This window comes from Zonotrichia albicollis, chromosome 1, assembly GCF_047830755.1.
Source record: "Zonotrichia albicollis isolate bZonAlb1 chromosome 1, bZonAlb1.hap1, whole genome shotgun sequence".
Classification (NCBI taxonomy): Eukaryota; Metazoa; Chordata; class Aves; order Passeriformes; family Passerellidae; genus Zonotrichia; species Zonotrichia albicollis.
Window position 1 is genome coordinate 17,255,988 of NC_133819.1, and position 20,587 is coordinate 17,276,574.

Sequence of the window (20,587 nt, forward strand, 5' to 3'; positions counted from 1 at the left end):
CATTTCTTTGAGCTTGCTTAGATAACTCAAGATAACTCAAAATCCCAAGAATGTCTGCTGTGCTCTCTAGACCAATAGAGCACTCAGTGTTTAGCAACAGGGACTTCTCTGTGCTCAATATAGTTTTCTCTCTTTCACATTGAATGCTTCCAACTTTTTTCAACTTCTTTCTGTTCTCTAACTTATTTCTCAGTGATTTAAGACTAAATATTACTTGAAGTTAGATCAAGGTCCCAAATGTCTTGCATTTGTTGAAAGTAACTGAGAATTCTTCTGTCCTTTACTGTTGTCTCAAGAATTCATTTGTCAACTTCTTTGTTTAATTTGATCCATTATTATTATTATAACTATTAACAGTAACACATACTAATTATGGTATCAAATATAATTAGTTATCAATTTCACATTTGCAAGATCTTGATCACATCTGGTGCCTGCTATGCACATTGGAGAGTCAAACCAGAAATTTCACAACTACATCATTTGATATGAAAGGCTTTTGATGTTAACAGGATAGCCCAGTTCACAAACACTTGTGAAAAATATAATATACTATAGGTTTCCTTTTCAAATGTAGTGAGCACTGATGTCTCTTTTCCTAAACAGACAAAATATTCTGCCTGAGAAAAGAGGGGCTCCTTATCATTTGTTAATCCTACAACCAACAGCAATAATTACAGCCCATATAAAGACATCTCAGCTCAGGCTCAAGATAGATCAAGTTTCTTATCCTGCAAATCTAGTAACTTGGAATGTGTTTTCGTTCCAGAAAAGTTACAGGAAGAGCAGCTAAAATAGAAAAGTTTAATTTTTTATGTATTCTTGGGTTTTATGTATTCTTTCTTTATCTGAAATTGGCAGGTATCTTATTGTTGCCAATAATTAACTTATTAATCTTGCTTGAGTCTTACATGCTAAGCATTTAGAGTATGTTTCTGATTCAGCTGTCTTTCAAAATTCCTGGGTCTTCAAACAACTGAGCTTGTGATTCTAACAGAGCCTTACATTGAATTAATGGTTAATAAAAATGTTCCTTGGGGTTTTAAAATACTTGTTATGACAGCATTTTGCCTTCTTGTAGCAACAATTGGTGATTACTTGAACACAGAGTGCCTGCCACTATGGCAGTAACTTATGTTGATTATGATTTCAAAGATGTAAAAATGCCTTAAGGCTTGGAAAGTAGATACAAGTTTAATAAATATGGATATAAATAGCTGACTGAATAACCCACCACTCAGATTTCATAGATCCGTTCTCTAGAGATGTCAAGGCAATGCCACCAATAAAGGCAGAAAAAAGGATGAGCTGACTCTAGGGGCCAGCAAGCCCTGTCAAATTTTTTAAAAACCCCACATTTCAAGTGTTCAGCATGCTGGTGATGCCAGATTAAGGATTTAAGAGAGAGAGAGTTGAACATTAAGAATACTTGTTCTGTATATAGCACTCCAGTATGTGCTGGGGATTAGGTTGTTAAGCAAGATTTATACATTCAACAACATACTGCTGGAATATATACAGTCTTTTTACTCTGACTAATGTGACAATTTATACACTTGGATTGACATAGAAGAAGAGATCTGGAGGTTAAATCATAGATTCATGTTTTTAAAACTGTGCTTAATCAGAACAAATTATTTCCTCTAGAAAATTACAAAATTTAAAAGGAAGATCAACGTTCAGAAAAAAAATACAATGCTTGAAGGAAGTGTGGAAAAGACTTCCTTATGCCAACATAATCTCCTTTACCTTTTTTCCTAAAAGTCATAGAATCACAGAACCACAGAATCTGCTGATTTGGAAGGGACCCACAAGGATCATTGAGTCCAGCTCCTGGCCCTGCACAGGACAGCCCCAAGAATCACACCCTGTGTCTGAGAGCATTGTCCAAATGCCTCTGGAACTCTGCCAGGCTGCTGCTGGGACCAAAGCCCTGGGGAGCTGCTCCAGTGCCCAACCACCCTCTGGGGGAAGAACCTTTTTCAACATCCAACCCAAACCTGACACAACTTCAGGCCACTCCCTCGGGTCCTGCCACTGGTCACAAGAGTGAAGAGATCCGTGCCTGCCCCTCCTCTTCTCCTCACAAGGAAGTTGTAGCTGCAGTGAGGTCTGCCCTCAGCCTCCTCTTTTCCAGGCTGAACAAACCAAATTACCTCAGTCACTCCTCATATGGCTTCCCTTCAAGACTCTTCACCATCATCATTGCCCTTCTTTGGACACTCACTAATAGTTCAATATATTTCTTATCTTTTTAATCTTTTTTATATTTCTTGTAGTAACTTCATCACAGTCTGCATAAGTACCAGCACATAGATACTGGTAGATAGCACATAGATACATACTTGGTATAGTATCCCTGTGTGATATACATGTAACAGGTTTAAATATTTCTTTCAGTAAAAATGATCAAAAATGTTTGGATCATACCGGAAAACTGTATCAATATAAATTTAATAGAAAAAAATAAGTTAAATAAAGAACTATTAAGATGCCTCTATGAAAAATTATTTCTTATCCAAATTTTGTACACACCACAAAGTAGATCCAAACCTCTTTGTAACAACCTCTCGGTGGGCAAACGCTGTCAGAGATGAAGCGCTGCCGCTGGAATGGCAGCCAGCCATGGCAGCAGCATAGGGAATGCTCTCCTGACAGAAATTCCTAACACAACTGTATGCCACCACAAAGCACCAAGACTGCAGCACACCCAAGGAACACACTTAGCCTTTGTGGTGCAACACACCAGTGCAACACACTCAGAATATGTCAGAATTTATGTGTGTGCATGCTATGACTATGGTTAGCATTTCCCAATGCATTTGACCCTTTCAGATTACTTTAACAAATTACTGTTACATTGATAAAGTTTCCAGGTATTCCAAGCAAATGCTTAGATTTACTTTTGCCTGGTTTTTGCCTCACTGCCTTTCTCACCAGCCTTGAGTCAATCTCACACGGCATATACAGCAAGGACCCTCTACTGTCTGCAATATATAAGAGAAAACCAGACAGGCAACGCAGTAATCATTACTTTCCAAGGGGAAAGTAATTAGCAGAAATTAGAAATCAGCAGAGCAGTTTCACATGAAACCAGTATTAGGCTTTTTTCTATCAGTATTTTTATACTTTTCAAGTATCACTGAAATATTCTCAGATAATTCTCATAAAGTACCTATACTCTCTAGAAGTATAAAAACAGTTGTATGCTACCAGTCGTCTGAGGATATGAGAAATTCACCATTAACTGTGTCCTTGCTCACATCTTCAATAAAATATTTTAAATACTTTCACTGTTATTATTAGTAACAGTCATTTGTAATGTGATTCTTACTCATTGATCAGGACCCTGCTGTGCACAGTGCAGCAATGCCAAACATCCCTGTACCAAAGGGTTCATAATTTAAATATGAGATGAGAAACCGCACATCAATACAGAGGAAGCAAAAGGAAAGAATAAAAGATTTATATTCCACAATTATGTAAGTGGTGTTTTAGGAAAGGAGAAGAAAGCTTGCAAGGAGTAGTGAGAAATAACTGTAGGCAAGCAAAGAACAAGCACTGAATGTACAATCTGTGGTTTTATAAATATCTTCTATAACATGTAGTCGTGACAATGAGAGTCCTGACTGTATTAAGGTACAAGATGCCATGTGGGTCTTGTTTTCATTTCTGTACTGCTTGGTTGCTCAATTTTGGATTAATTTTCCAGTTCCTATACTTGACTTTTTGCTGTATTTTAATTCTTGGAGGAAAGTTCTCTATTCTATTTTCTCACTATCATTCTTTTCCTTTTCTCTTTACATTGCTTTTACTGATTCAACCATATGCAATAAGGCTCTGGCATCCTGGCTTCTTTAAAATATTATCATCAAATAATAATGAAAATTGTGGATGATTTAGATAATTTAAGTTTGATAAATTATCATGTAATGATATGTGAGAGAACTGTACAAAATGTTATTTTCTTCCACTTACAACCTTTTGTGCAATGAAAGACTGATTTCATCCTTTTATTTTCTGTAGGTATTTTGTCCGTATGTATTACCTTGGAATTCCTTTAAATTTTTTTAGCTTGGTGTGCTGGTTTTACCAGGAAATGGGAATTCTGGGATGCTGTAGTCAAACCAATGGGTGCTCAGATTTTAATATTGGGACCTGATGTAGCCGGTGAGTTTGGACACACCTCTGAGAACACACAGGGGTTAAAAACCAGAGCTGTGGCCCTGGGAGTCTTTCTTTGGACTTGGAGGCAAAGAGGTCGGGTCTCCCTCCCCGTCCAGCTGCTGCTGCTGGGCGGGAGAGGGGCAGCCCTGTGGTAGGCCTGGGCCTGGACAGAGACGGGGGTGAGGAGGCCCTTGAGGATGGAAGGGTGGAGGAGCCCCAAGAGACATCGGGCAGCCATTCCCCCCACAGGAGAGAGAGAGAGAGAGCCGGCGTCTGAATTTGATAGCAGCCGGCCCAGGAGGAGAAGGCAAGGGTGCAGCGAGAAGGTGCCTGGCTGGAGCAGCGTGGGAGGGCCGGAGCTCTGGGACAGGCAGAGACTGAAATTTTTAACCCTTTTCTTGCATGATTGAGACCTTGCAAATGCTGATCCTCCTGAAGCTGAATGAGAAAAGAGATAAGAGATGAGATAAGAAGGGATAGGCCAGGAGGGAAGTGGAGAAGACTCTTGATTGGGGGGAGAGATGATTGGAGTGGCCTTTTGGCTGGACTTTTCTTGTGTGGCCATAGACTGAACCATTTTTTTTTCCTGTGACACAGAGACTGCATTTAGGGAGAGGCAGTGCCTCAGAACCAGGAGGGTTCATTGTAGGGACCCCTCAGCCCCAGGGGCTGGGGCAAAATGGGGGGGACAGATGTCCCAAAGCAGAGACTGTGCCTTTTTGGAGTGAGACAAGGCATCCTTAAAAGACAGCCCTAGAAGCTGTCCATGGTCCATGCACAGTGGTGAGAGCACTGAGCATGGAAGGAAGATGTCACCATGGCAAAAGGACTTTCCGAGCGGTGCTAAGTAACATGGAAGCACACGAGGTTTCAGTGTGTTTCCAGGGGAAGCCTATGGTGCAAGAAGGATTTCTCTCCCCCTCATGAACTGAAGATTGAGTATTCTAAAGGGTGGTGCCGGACTGAGAATTGGTGATTTGGGGGAATGTATTGCATTGGGAAATTTCGGTGGGGAGGAGGAGGAAAATGCTTTTGTAAGGTTTTCATTTTCCTTGTGGGTTTTTTTTCCTCTTTTCTTGTAGTTTACTTAATAAAGTTTTCTTTATTTCTAAGCAGGAGCCTGCTTTGCTTATTCCTGGTCACATCTCACAGCAGACACCAGGGAGAGGGTATTCTCACGGGGTCACTGGCATTGTGCCAGGGCTAAACCATGACACTTGGAAATCCTGCCATCCATTTCTGACAGGAGCTTTGATTGAATTGACATATTTCTCTTTGCTTTTTTTTTTCCCCAAAAAATGTGGAGAACTTACTGCATGGCATCATGATACTACAAGAAATTTACTTTGGATTCAGATTTCAGAGAGATCAGCACATGGATACTGTATTTTGGTTATGAAGGACATGATATTTCCTAATAGTTTCCTCCAAACTTGCATATATTTGCAGATCTGTGCTTAGTCCCAGAAAGGCAGAAAATTTAGAAAATTAAGAGTTTGTATAAAACACTACTGAAAACAGTCCTTTTTTTATGTGATTCTAATAAGCACAGTTATACTGAAGAAATAAGAAAGTTCATATCATATAGGAAAAAGCTACTTTTTGTAATGACTAATTGCTTGCTCTAATGAACATCTTTCGTTGCCTCTGCAGTACTGTTTACTTTAAGAACAGAAATCTCATCTCTCTCTACTTGATGTGATGTAGATTTAGACCCAGGCACTAGTTGTTTGAATGTCTCATTTTCAGAAATACATCTGGCTAGTTACATGGCAAATTTTTGACCTGCTGGCCCCAACTTAATTTTTTTAACCCTGGCAAACTAAAATTTTGATATTTTTGTCAGATGACTCTACTATTATCAATCCTAACAGAAATACAGAATAGCTTGCACATTGGTATTCGCTGATGTACTTTGATAATTTCATATTGCAAATTATATGTTATATTGTAAACTTCTCTCAACTCTCATAACTGTTTATATTACTTTTTCCAGTTCTTCTCTACAAGCAAAAAGCTAATTTCCTATTTGCATCAGATGATACGTGGTCTTGGGTTAAAAGCAATGATTAAAATTCTACTCTCTTATCTCAGAGTTTAGAAAGGATATGTTTAGAAGTGTTACACAGTAATAAAAACTTTGCACTATCAGTATTATAATTCTGTAAAATTTTTCCAGTGCAAAGATTTCACTAGTTGTCATATACTTTTGCCTGAAAACTGCAAACTGCTCAACTTCTAGCAGTTGATATTATAAATCATAAAGACACCATTGCCTGAATCTTCTCAGTTCTCAGCTCGTAGAATGACTATGGGCTGCCTCATCTCTGATGGATAAAATCTCCTTTCTTAAGGATCTCTTCCAAAAACATCAACTCTTCTCTTTCTCCATTGAGTATTGAATTTCTTATCTCTCCTAATCATTAACCATTAATCACCCTTCATGGTGCAACACTTGAAATCTGAGTAGATGGTTAGGAAATACCTACTGCATTCATACGTAAAAGAAGAGAGACTGAGAAGAAAAACCAAAGGAGCAAAAAACCCCATAATTCAGTTCCTGTATTATCCTGAATATATATTATTCACAGGGAACAGTCTTTGAGATGGAAACTCTGTCTTTTCCTTTGCTCTGTGTTGATGCAGAGTAGTCTGTGAAGTGACACGGAAGATGATAGGTAGGATATAATGTTTTATCACTCACCTGTACCTATTATACTGGTCAATGTCTTATTTCAACCTCATTTTCCAAGGCCTGGTGAGTTATAACATTGCCAGTTGCCCCCTGACAGCAATGGTTTACAAGGGCACCAAATTTCATACCAGAAACAGCATGGTAGTACCAGCTTATCTAAGCTTATCAAGTCTTGATCAAGCATTAATTGCTTCTGCTTTCATTTTGCTTCTGATTCTTGTTGATGCAGATCACAAGAACCACAATGCAGGCAAGAGAATCTAGCAAGTTCAGCAAGATTAAAGACAACCTAGAGGCCTTTCACTTGACCATGGGTGTTGCTCCTTGGTAAGCATGAGTAAACAAAGAGAAAAGGCATTTTATGGAAAAAAAGGAACATGTCCCCAACTTCCACTGAAAGACACTTGGATAAGTGAAAAAGAATGACTGACAATTATCTACCACCAACATGCAGTCTCACAGGTGCTGAATTAATGACAGAAGGAAAACCACTGATGCAAGGGCTATGCCCTACTGAAAGTATGTATGTGGTGACTAATATTTTGAATATTTTCCTTTCTGGCACAGCTCAATCATGGCTCATCTATACTATCAAAACCACTTGCCCCTTTGGTTTTATAATTTACAAAAATGCAATACTGTGTCTTTCAATATCTTTCTTGTAAAAGTTCTTTCACAGATTTTGAACTAATACATGAGAGTGCCTTTTTTTCATGTGTCAATTTTTTAATAAATTTAAGTCACTAGAGAAAAATCCAAACATATTCTAAGCATCTTGCTATTGACTCAGTTCACTTGCCAAGTGATCAATGAGGTCATCAAAATGTTTGGCTGAGAAAGTTATTCCTTTCTAGTTTATATGCCCTGAGACCCAACAGGAATTATGTAATAGATATATAAAAGACTAAACATAAAAGTGTTATATAAAAGACTTTCTTCCTCTTCTCTAACTCCAATTCAGCAGAAACAGTGGGCCAAATGAAGACTCTCACTGATTAAACTTTTTCAATCAGGTGTTCTTCAGAATTTCTTTGGTATGGAAGTGGCCCTGCTGTGGTCTCCTGCTCGAGTGCTTGCCAAGCACCAAAGGTTCAGCTTTGGAGAGCAAAGCAATGAGGATGGATTATTAAAACATGGTTCCAGGCTTTAGTAAGGAACATACTATGAATATGTCCCGGCACTATTTTCCTCCATTTGAATGCGCCCACATTTTACCCTCTAATAATTTTTGTGTTTCAAAGCTTTTTATGATCAGAAAAGAGTTACCCACACTTTCGCTTTTCAAATGTAGCACATTTTTAACTTAAGCATTCATTACTACTCAAGCTGTATCAAAAAAATTTTACATCCCCTGACTAAAAATTGTGCACTGTTTTTCAGGACTGCAGTCTGGTTTTACATCACTTCTTTGAAAAGAGTGTATTAATGTAGAGTTTTATCTACAGATTCTTGCATGTATAAGTTCACTCATGCAAGTTACTTCAGTGGAATTATGAGTAAAGAGGAAAGACCACAAGATCTTGCTCTGCTTCCCTCTCTACAAGATTAATTTCTCTGAATGAAGGGCTGGCAAGACTGTACCACACAAGTGCCTACAAGCTGGCAGTGCAAGATATTAATTTAAAATAAAAGGGTCAACGAAAACCCAACGCAGCAGTTGGCTAAGGTCACTGGCTGCTGTCCTTTTCTCTCCTACTCTCAAGCCCTTCACACACATACTTGGCTATTCATTGAACCCAGACTCAGAAAAATGTGCCCTTTGAACTTCTCAAAAAAAGCTTTCACAGTAACAAACCCAGCAATGCCCTCCTACAATACCTACTGCACCTTCAAATCCACAGAAGGGGAAGATTGAGTTTTGTCACTGTATCACAAGTAATGCCACAAGGATGAGCAAGATGTGAAAGAATAGTAAAATCAGTACCTGTACCTTCACTGACCTATCTTCAGCCTGCCATGTATTAAGTCCCATGACATGGTCCAGCAACATCCCATATTTTATCACTATCCAAAAAAACTACAGCCATGTGACTTTACTGCATGCCTGCACACTGCCTGATTGGGTAGTCTCCATCCCTGCAGGATTTTAAGACCTATAAAAATAAAGCCTCAGTAACCTTGTCTTGTATGAAGTCCTACAGCTGACTGTCCTTTGTGCAGAAGTTGGAGTAGAGGCCTCTTGAGGTCCCTCCCAATTTAAGGTAACCTGGGAACACAGGACACAGACACACCCAAACACAGAGAACATACACAAACACTCCTCACCAAATTCCACCTGTATAATCTCTTAGAATTTATGATGTCAAAGCTCTATTATGCTCTAGCATAGTTCGACTGAGTTTCCACTACTTTAAACTTTTGTCATGTACACAGAGATGCCAATATGTAACTAAAATCAGAAGACATATAGCTCTGCCTAATCACAGTTCTTAATGTGGATAATCACATATACAGCAGCCTCTAGTTACCTCCCTGCCAAATTTTTTTAGGATAGCTATGTAGATTAGTGACAACAGAACCATGAAGAAATATCCTATGTATCTTATTTTTCTGACATTTTAAGTAAACATATTCAAAAAGCAGAAAATATTCAGTGCTTGCTTCCTATCAGTAAAAGCAGTCATAAACATTTTTCTTAGCATGGTTCAGGGCAAGAACACAAGTGTTTCCAGTACCTATGAGGTTTCTGTATTTTGTAGCCTGTAATGCAGAGGCTACACCAGCTGACTTCTGGTTTTTGCATTTAAAGCAAGCTGGCTCTCAAAAAAAGGTACTGGTTTACTGGTTGCATGTTAACTCCAAAAAGTATGTTCATCTGACCAGGACATGACCAAGAGAGACTAACTACTGCATCATCTTCTGCCTGGTTCCCTCACCTCTATGCCAAGCATACAATGTACATATAAAATCTTTGCACCATGGTATTTAAAACCTGACTTTTGCATTGGCTGGATATCTAATCCACTGTGATCCAAATAAAATTTTAAAAAATCTTCCTAGGGTACTGTGGAAATCTGTAGTGATTATTTTAGAGCAGATATTTACACCGTGTCCTTGGACTTCAGTGACATGAACACCAAAGACAGGTCTGTTCTTCACCTGAACAATGATGAGTTCATTCTAAAAACCTTAAACACTCTTTTGTAACTAAAGGCAATGTGGTTATATCCTGACAAAGAATTAGCCTGAAACATCTGGGATATCAGAGCAGACTTTCAGTGCCAAATAAGTAGGAAAAAGCAAATTTTTCAGTTGGCCTCAGAGCACATCAATATGTATGGAATAAACAGTGACTGTGCTTTTGTAACACATCCCTTTTTTGAGGGACAAATGCATAAGAGTAGTTCACAGTGTTCTATTTTCACATTCATTAATGTCAAAACCAGAGCTTTCCAGTGACCTTGCTCAGCTCAGGACTGTTATCACTAATGGACCTATCATAGTCTCGTGCTCCCAAACTTCACAGCTCATTTCTTCCATGCTAATGCACATACAGATCATTTGAGGGGGAAAAAAATGCATATCCATATCTAAGCTCCATGACTCCCCAATTTCTATTATTTCTCATAACACAAAAAGGTAGGTGATTTTACCTTGAGTGTGAAAGAGGGAGTAAGACAACCCCAGAAACAGATCTTAACTCCCAACACATGCAACAAGATATCCGAGCACAAAGTTTTCTCCAGGATTCACTACTTAACTACTTCATGAGCATTAGGAAGTCAATGCCCCCCAACCCACAGCTCCATTTCTCTAACCTGATAACAATATTGCCTTTTAATGATTTGCAGCTTGAAAAACAGAGGAAAGCTGTAATGAATTTGGACTTTTTATTTTTTAGCCAAAGGAAGAGAAGAGAACAGTGAAAGAAAAAACTGTAAGTTTTTAAAAAGATACTCTGCAGCCTCCAAAGCCAGTCCATCTTATCAGCTAGCTGACATCACTGTTACAAGATTCAGCCTCTGCCTAAAAACTTTCACTTGCTAGAATTTAAATCGAGTACTTCTTATCTGCTATATCAGGAACACGGAGAAGAAATTATTCCCTTGGTCTTTGCATCATCATACTCACTTAACTTTAATCACTGACTGTAGAAATGCTATCATATCATTATATCATGCAATCCATTGTATGTATTTTGGAGTTTCAGTCAATGTAGACTAGCAGTATGGGAACTATTTAACACAGCAGATAATCCTAGCTGCCTAGGTCAGAATTCATGACCATTTGAGGCAAGTACCTCATTTATAGTCCCTGAAGTGTTGGCCATGGCACCTCATCCTCAAGTCCCAAGTTTAAAACAAGTCATAAAAGGCCCAATTCCTCTCCAGGATTTGGTGAGCAGAGGGTGACTGTCTCAACTATGGATGCACACATCAGAAACACAGACTCACAGAATTTCATTTGCAAGGGAGCTTTGCAGGTCATCTTGTCTAGCCCCCTGCCCAAAACTAGGCCACGTTGCTCAGACCTGGGCCCAGTCAAGTCCTGACACCTCCAAATTTCATAAACTCTGACAAAGAGTTTTGGTAATTGGCAATCCAAGCAGTTAAAAATGTTTCTTCATATCTTAACAGAATCTCCTATTTTTCAACTTGTGTCTATCACAGATGTCTAAAATCACCTGAGATCTCATCCTTGCAATGCAATTAACAGGCTACTCTCTTACAACATCGTGCTACTGCTCACTTTACTTGAAGGTCTTTGTAGCAACCAAACAGTTTTTAAACTTGGGTGAAACTTTGAAATGTGTGTTCCAAGCATTAGCAAGACAGGGAGTTAAGAAAGGTCTAAAGGTTTCAAAATAGTGTTTCTGGACAAGGAAAGTAATGGGATTCCTCCCCTCAGATGCCAAGTACAGAAATTAAGGGACTCATCCATAAGATGGTTGGGTTTTGGCTTTCTGTTCAAAATCTAAGAACAAAGAAATATAAACAAAATCAATTAGAAAGTCTAGTGTTCATTTGGAGGAGATCCATTGACAATTGGAAAGACTAAGTTAAGGGAAATTAGAGATGTTACTATGAGATTGCAGAAAATATAAGAAATGAGAGCTTCAGAAATGTGAGCTGCCCAGCAACTTCTGAGTAAAATCTATTCATTTGCAATAGGCAAAGCTCATCTGCCTGCTTATAATTCAGGAAAGATCAGTGTTGTTATGAGTATAGCAGAACTTGAATAATAAATTTAGGTGGAGGCCATTATTTGCACTTCCCATTTGGTTAGAAGGGCATTGTAACAGCTGTTTCTCTCACCAAAAGCAGCTGACTGGTGATATTATTTTCCAATTAATGATGTTACACTAGGAATAGATTACTGCATGTAGGCATGAAAACAACAACAATTAGTGAAAGAAATTCAGCAATGTAACAAAGTAAGTTTTGGTTTTCATTTAATTGGAGGGTAGGGAAAGTCAGAGATGGCATAAACCCCTTCTAGACCCAGTGAAATTTGTATGCTGAAGGCTCTCAAAACAATCCGAGCCAGACTGAGTAAATAGATCTAGAAAGAAAGAATTTAGGAAGTGTAGAAGAGTGGAGAACAAAGATGCCAAAGACTTAAAGCAGTGCAGAGAAAATCTAAGGGGATTTTGCTTTTTAAACAAGAGTGTAATTTTGCACTGAATCCTCAAATGAATAGAGATTTCAGTTATTTAGAACTGACATGCCACCCCTAAGTATCTTTACATTGTTACGTGCACTAAGCCAAGCTGTGTAATTCCACACTTGGTTGACTGTGAAAGCAAAGCTTTTTAATTTTACATTCCAAATCACAACAGAAGAAGAGGTGATACCAAAGGAAAACAGCCTTATGTTAGAAGACAACAGCCTACTGCAGTGGTGCTTATGATCTCCATTCCATACATTAAGTCACATTTCCTACTATCTGTGGAAAACACAGCCTAGTTTGGGTGTGTAAGATGTGAGATCTATATTAACTAGTCTTAGAGTTCTATTGTACTCCTCTAGCATAAAATGAGGACCAAATCAAATAGCTGAAACAATGACCTCTGGGCACATATTACTATGTCTTTAACCACATCTCTAAGTCACAGAATATTCCCCATTCTTCTTGGAAGCAAATAAAAACACCAAATAACATGAAGGGGTAAATAAATATAACCCAGTAAAAATAAAATCTGCTTTGCAGGTCCATGACTTATGACCAACATGTATATTGATAATATATGCTCTACATCCTGCTATGAATGAATGTGTGTGAATGTCAGCTGGTGAAAACAAGACTCTTTCAAAGCTTGGGTTTTCTTTCTTGTGTCATTCTTTCTCTGCTTTGTGCTCCTTTCCCAGAAAATAAGCAGGTGAGCACATTTAGATTCTGTCCATGTACAGCAAAACATCAACAGTTCACATTCCAAGGACCCACCCCTCATAATTCACACCTTGCAGCTTTTCTTTCTTAAAAAGACTATGCCTTATAGCTTTCACACGTTTACTGTTTCACTGTCTTGCCCTGCATCAGAAATTGATGAAAAATTCCTTGCAGTTAATTGAGGGACAGAGATATTGGAAAGCTGAACTTTCCAATCTTCTTTGATTTTACAAAACCATATTTTTCTGGTTGGTGAAATCAGGATTAATTTCTCTGTCTGAAAATGCAAAGGACCTCCCACTATCACATTTGCTACATCCCTCCCCTAAAACCCTCAAAATAGAAATGATAAAATTGCTCTCTTTCTTTTCCCCGAGTCTGTAGGAGTAACCGCCTGATTAGAAATTCCCTGTATAAGAGAGAAGAGTGCCCCAGCAAAGAGCGTGGGAACATAAAACTGCTAGAAGAGAGAAGCCAAGTCTTACACTCTACCTATTAATTTCTAATAGGATGTGTTCTCAGTGGACAGTTTTATGCAGTAGGAGCTTGAGATCCGCAGAGAAAGATAAACTCTGGTCAAGTATCTACATCCCATCTGGGATGGGCTACTCAGCAATTTCCAGCAAAAATTTTTTTCCACATAATATTTCAAACTCTCATTTTGCACTCATTGTATATTAAATATCCTAATGTCAGTGAAAAAGAAAAAGAGGCTTAAAAGTCAGTGAAGAGCTGAGGGGATGCTTGGGTTCTTGAACTGCTCCCTCCCAGGACCACTTCCTTTCTTCTCCCTCTGCATTTAAAGGCTGTGGATGGTCACCAGCTCTTGCATCCAACACCATGGTCCTTCAAGTCACCTGCTGAGAGAAGCCTTTTTCCACAGCAATATCTCAGTGTCCCAGGTGCTGAGCACCTGAAGAAGCCAGTCACCAAAGGATGCTCGTCCTTCATGAATCACAACAAATGGAGAATCAAGACAAGAACTGGGAAATGAACTGAAGGATGGGTGACAGGTGAGCAGACTGCAGACACAATTCTGATGGGCTGTGATGAGGCTCCTCACACTTTGGAGCTGGGGCTGTACAGTCACTGACTGGTTCTAGCTGAGCACCTGCCTGGGGAAGCCAGCCTGGCCCAGGGCTCTCTCAGAAAGCAAAGAGGAGACAGCCATGGAAGGAAACCCCTTGCATAATGCTTTGTGCTATGAATTTCTGCCAATGCTCCACAACACCAGCTGAGGAAGCAGTGCCTGGGCTTTCTGTTCTGTTCACTGAAAAGAAATATGAAAGAAGCTCTGAAAACCCATGGGAGATGTATTTATTGCAAGTTGCAAAAAACTTCTGTCCAACATGAAAAAATCCAAAAACTTTAATTTCCCTGACTTCTGCAAAGTGAAGGATGAAAAAATACATAAAGCTATCCTAGACATGCACACACCTTTTCTTTAGAACTTGAAAACGATTCAAGAATGTATAAAAATTCCACTAGGGTTTGTGTTTATTTATAGTATTCTTCACACATTCTACTGCAGTTTATTTCCTACTTGTTCTACAGCTACTGAAGAGTTTTGTTATCCAGCTTATCTTTCAGTAACTACATGATGGTCTGTAAAAGCACAAAAAATTCTGACTACTGAGGGAAAGAGGACATAAACATATTTTAAAATAGTCCACAACTCCATCTTTGATTGTCTCCCAACCTGCATGCTTTCTACCAAATTTGTTCAATATACACTTTGATGTCTTGCTTTATCCAGTCATTATTTTGGGTTTATGTGGCAATTAACAAGCTCAGCTTTTCTGTGACTTTTGAAAAGAGCATGGACACATATTTCTATGAGTTTTGTGGTATATTTCTCATATGGCTATGAAATAACTTTTTTCCCATTTACAGGGTAAGGGTAATGCCATCTAATTTTCCCAAAGATAAGGTGTTGAAGATGCCACATATCTTCAGAAACATCAAAAAACATGCCAGTAATGCACTGAAATAATTAATTTCATTCATACTACATTCCAGGGAAAAATTGGTATAATCAGTGTCTTCTGTTTACCTACCTTGCTTTTTTCCCCCCATACCATAGATCAGACAGGTACTGTCTTTCAAAGCAAAATCTCATCTTAACACAGAACACCCAAAAACTTCCAATTAAACGACTGGCAATTTTTACCGAATTGAAAATGGAGAATTATTACAAATATAGTAAAACATTTGAGTGTTTTTAAGAATATTTCAAGAGCACAGCACATTTTGTAGTCAGATTAAACTAATAATTAATAAATAGCTTTTACATTTATATTTTTACCAGTCATTCATACAGTGTTTTAAAACACTGGCAAGGGTACAATTTTTTTTTTAAGTTATATTTTAAGTATATTTTGACTTACTGGGAAGTACAGAAGAAGTGATCCAAAAAGAATGGTTTCCAGCAGCACCAGCCCTGAAGCCCTGATACTCTAGAAGACAAAAAGCAACACAAAACATTAGAAAATTCCCTCTGTGTGTCATTTTCATTAAGGTACCTTCACTTTTGTCAGTGTAACACTTCCACAATAATGTTTATTAAGCAGTCTTCCATGCTTTCATACTCCACACTCTTTAAATCACAGACCCATTACAATGGTTGTGTTTTAAAAAATTAAATTAACTTCTTTTCCCCTATGTCAAATACTATTCAACAGACATTACCTGGATGTTGTATTGCACCTGGATATGATTTGAAATTGCTAAATTTGTTCTCAAGTGTCAAGATTTAGGGATCATGGGAATTACAGACATGCATTTAATTGTAGAATTTGTTCTGCATTGTTTAAATTTCAGTAAGTCCCTAGAATATTTTTGCTTATTTAATGACTTAGCTTCCATAATAAGTATGAATAATCTACAATTTTACTGAATATAGAGTGTGCTCTTAGACTGCAAGTGTATCTTCTTTTCCTGAAATTTTTGTACAAAGATATTGATTCATTAACTTGTCAGGATTGTAAAATACTACGCCATTTCCTCACCACTTGTTGGTTAAGAAAACCAACATGGTTTTCTTAGATCTTAAAATTTTAAAAAATCCATTATTTTTCCTAATACTAAGTGTATTCCAATAACTTTGATGATTTATGTACAGTGCAACTGAGCCATATCTTAGAGACAAAACATCAACACTGGTGAGAAACTGAAATGTTAAGTTGAGGGTTAATGACTCAGAATCAAGCCCCACAAAAGCAGGAGTGCTCTGCTGATATGTGTGAGGTTCAGCCTAGGTGCAGAGGCTGTGAGCACCAGAGGATGACCACGACAAATCAGCCTTAGTTTAGCAAGAAGCTGGGTTTGAATCTCATAAGGGAAGAGGCCAATGAGAAGCAGATCCTGAGAGGTGAGATAATGCTGTTTATCATGCCAGTGCCCTCCCTTCCATGAGTGGCTCCAACATCATACAAGGCAGAGGTCAGTGAGCTCATGGGACTGAAAAATACTCAAACCACTAAAAAAATATTTTCTTTTCTTATTATGTACAAAGCATCCCTATATACCAGAATGACCAACAAAGCAAGTGAAATGAGCTCCATATAGAGAAGATGGAAATTAAATAAACCATCTAAAATCCATTTAACTCCCATGTAGACATTCTTTTCTAAACAAGTCTTTCACATCCTGATCAGTCTTTTCTTATCAAGCTTGTTTCTGGGCAGTATGATCATAAGATAACCTGTTGGGACAAAGAACTTCAGCATTTCCAGCTCTTCCATAATAATAAATTATCCCATGATTTTTTCTCACCTGTGCTCTCGTAGGGACCATTCTCTGTGAATGTTAGCTATGTTCTTCTGCTTCCTGCCCCAAAAGAAGTGTGGCTTACAGAGCAATGCTGGAATTCTAAATGGGCTTGAATCCAGGTTTTGACTGTACTTTCACCTGAGTCTTTGGTACCAGGAGAGCAGGGGGTTTCACCTAATGTTTACAGATATCACTGCTCTTCTAAACAGGATTCCTTGGCAAATGGAATATACATTCTAGCAGAGATGAATGCTATCCACCATGATGAAGAAAAGCTCAAAACCTCCAACACAAAATAGTACAACTATTTTTACATAAGTGTAGAGAAAATTTTAAAAAATGGTTGTAAACTGAAGTATAAGAATTCTCCCAAACTACATTTTTGAAATGGTTGGCTTTCTTCACTGCAAAGAAAAAGAGCTATTTTAACAGTTGATTTTAAAGTATTTTTATTTCTTCCATAGTGACCACTACAGCCCAAGAAGTCCAGGATGAAAAAATTATCTAGCACTAAAACTTTAAAAACAGGGATTAACTAAAGAGAAGAGAACCAAACTAAAGCATAAAGTTTCAAAATAATTTACTAAAAATATTTTTTAGATATACAGGTATTTCCAGAAGTCTGTGAGTAACAGTGTTTCCACCAAAAGCTGAATCTTACACTGTATAGCCCCTAAGGCATGGCTGGGGGCAGGTTCACAAATGCTTCACTTTATGGGTATCTGCAACATGCACAGCAGTGAATATGCCCACACACCTCAGGAAAAAAAGCCTTTGCTCCTCCCTCCTTTAAGAAAGTTAATGAAAGAAAGGAAATCGATGATCATCCAAAGTCTCCACCAGCCACTGTCCACCTATACAGGCTGCACAAACACAATTCTCCAATGGAATTCACAGAAATTAGGGCATTCAAGGACACAGCCCTGAAACTTCATGCACTGGGAATTTCTTCCACTTGGATGTAATACTTGTCTGCTTTTTCTTTTTTAGTTTTTCTTTTCTTTTTTAACAGCTGCTTGGAGTGTTTTGCATCTGTCTTGCTTGTTGGCACTTATTTTGATTTTATTTATTTCTTTCTCTGGCTGTTCATCTTGTGTTTATTGCCACTTTGTCTGTGTGCTCATCTCCCATTCAGGGTTTCATTTCTATCTTTACTTATTTGCGTCAGTAGAACTGTCCTTTTTGGATTTCCTTGTCTCGCTCAATGATTACACATTGCTGACACCTAATTAATACTGCAATTTATTTTGCTTCTAGCTTCATTCTAACTTTCATACTTAGCTACCTATACCATGCACTTATCTAGGTCTGCAAAGAGTACTTTTTGTGAAGGACTGATTCATGCTTTCACCCATTCTATACAGGCCACATTAGCAGCCTTTGAGATAAACAGTCATTCCTTATCCTTGAAACTCAGAAAGTAACACCATTTCTGTGAAAAATCCCATTAAGAAAGGAAAGTCATACATGCCTCTTGGCCACTGCTAAAGGGTCATAAATAAATGTTAAATAATTATCTACATGAGGTAAATTTTAAAAAGCGTAGCTGCCCAAGTTGCATCAAGCATAACAGAACAAAAGCTGAACTGATGTATAAAGAAGCACAGAAGAGATTGCATTTCAACTGTCTGTGGTCCTAAGCAATACAGGAAATACACAGTATTAATTAGCACTGAATTCCTGAATGTCATCACATAAATCAGTGATATGAGTGTCAGAGTATTTTCATAGTGGAGGAAAAAAAAAAAAAAAGCCAAAATATAATTAAAGTCATCCTGTATTGGTTACATTGTGTAATACTGAATTAACTGAACTGAATTAACTGTAGACTTTTGGTGTCAATCCAGGAAGACTGCAGGTTCCTCCAGGGCCACATGTCACTGTGTATTATATGAGCATGGTACCATGGAAATCTAGTGAGGGGAAAAGGTTGGCATATCTTGATTTTTTTCACTTTTGTTAAACAGTTTTGCCACTTCTGTAATAAAACGAATGACCAAAGAGGGCTGTGACTTACAGAAAATTTCCTTTTACAAAGGTGGTTTCATCAGAATGTGAGCTTGCCTTTCAGATCAATAAAGCATATCAGAAACCATTAGAGGAAAAAAAAATCAGATACACTTCTTCTTTAATCTCAACTTTGAATACATTCATATTTATTAAATTGGAAAGTGTATCTACACTCCATGTGTAAGCACATATGGATACAGGACAGAATGACAGAGAAGCAAGGAAATATAGAGAAATATTTGAGGTGATTGGGAAAATTACTATGTAAACTGTCTCAAAAGAAATGCAATAAAAAGTGCAGTTAAAGGTAGATGTGAAGGCAATGTGCTCGCTCTGCAGTGCTCCAGGGGGACCCTGGTGGTGCAGGTCTGGCAGATCCATCCCACTCTGCTCATGACGAGATGGGAGATGTGATGGGACCTTACGGACTGTATTCCCAAATCTGCCTCTTACTTCTCTGAAAACCCTTCCTGTTCAAATTATTTTTATTCCTGGTACAGGCGGTTCTTTATTTCTATCAAATTAAAGAATTGAGAAGAGATTTTTGTCAAGTTGAAAATACATGGTCTGAAATGTTTTATTACCAGTTGCTTCTCTTACTAAAATACACCTTCCCAACAAATAAATTTTTTCCAGTATGAATATATTTTTGTCTTGATTTCCATGAGCTGTTTTTCTAAAGCCCATTGAACCTTTTCCCTCTGTCTTATCCCATATACCTTTTCCCAAACACAAAGACACTCATCTTTCTTAGTGAAAGAGCTGTGTGGAAAAACTAAATTTCAGGGATTTTATATCAATTAAAGTTTACTTTTAAGAAATAGAATGCACAGATTCTTCTTTCTGTCCCCAAAGCTGACCAGTAGCAAGATGTTTGGCTCCTCTATTAAGAAACAGAAGTTGGACTTCCAGCTCCCAGACACTGATATCAGGAGCTGCAGAAAAGAGTGGAATTATATTTCATTGTGGTGAGCAACCTAATACTGCTCACACCTGTAAGAGCATGGGGGACTAAAGAATGGGCATGAAAACAACTGGAAGAAGTCCTCTAAATCCTCAGTTAGTACCCTATAACAGTAGTGTCATAAGTTATTTATTGTCTTGATAATAAACTCAGGGACTGATTAAGACCACTCCCCATGAAAACATAAACGGCAAATTCCATAACAAGGCTTTGTTTTAATTTTATTATTGTTGATTGAGGTACAAAATTCAAACAAATCATTCCCAGCTAACTGCAGGAAAAACTCTTCAATTCAAGTGAGAAAAAGTTAAATATCTTTTGAAAATTTCTCTTTAAAATAATGAATTGTGTCTCCTGCTCAACCTTTGATCACACTAACAAATATTTTTGACCTATTTGAATCATAGCCTCCTAATAGAATAAAGATTTCAAGTAGAGAAATATTCACAGCAAAGACCAATTTTCCAAAAACAGGCCTACAGTTACAGGCTGCCACTTAAATTGTACTGATAAATTGTCAGAATTTTCTGACATTTGCAGGTTTTGTGCAGTACTCCTAAACCAAATAAATATAATCCTCTCCTTTCCCTTTCAAGCCTTTGAAAAAGACTTACATGAAGGTAAATAATTTTTCTATTACTAGTTATAGG

General features: G+C 37.9%; 1 protein-coding gene across 1 annotated transcript in view; it reads right to left on the reverse strand.

Moving 5' to 3' along the window:
• GPR158 (G protein-coupled receptor 158) overlaps positions 1-20,587 on the reverse strand; it is a 191,072-nt gene that overhangs the window by 68,532 nt on the left and 101,953 nt on the right. Inside the window, exon 5 of the mRNA XM_005480468.4 lies at positions 15,580-15,648. Coding sequence (XP_005480525.2) covers positions 15,580-15,648 — 69 coding nt within the window. The remainder of the gene's footprint in view (positions 1-15,579; positions 15,649-20,587) is intronic.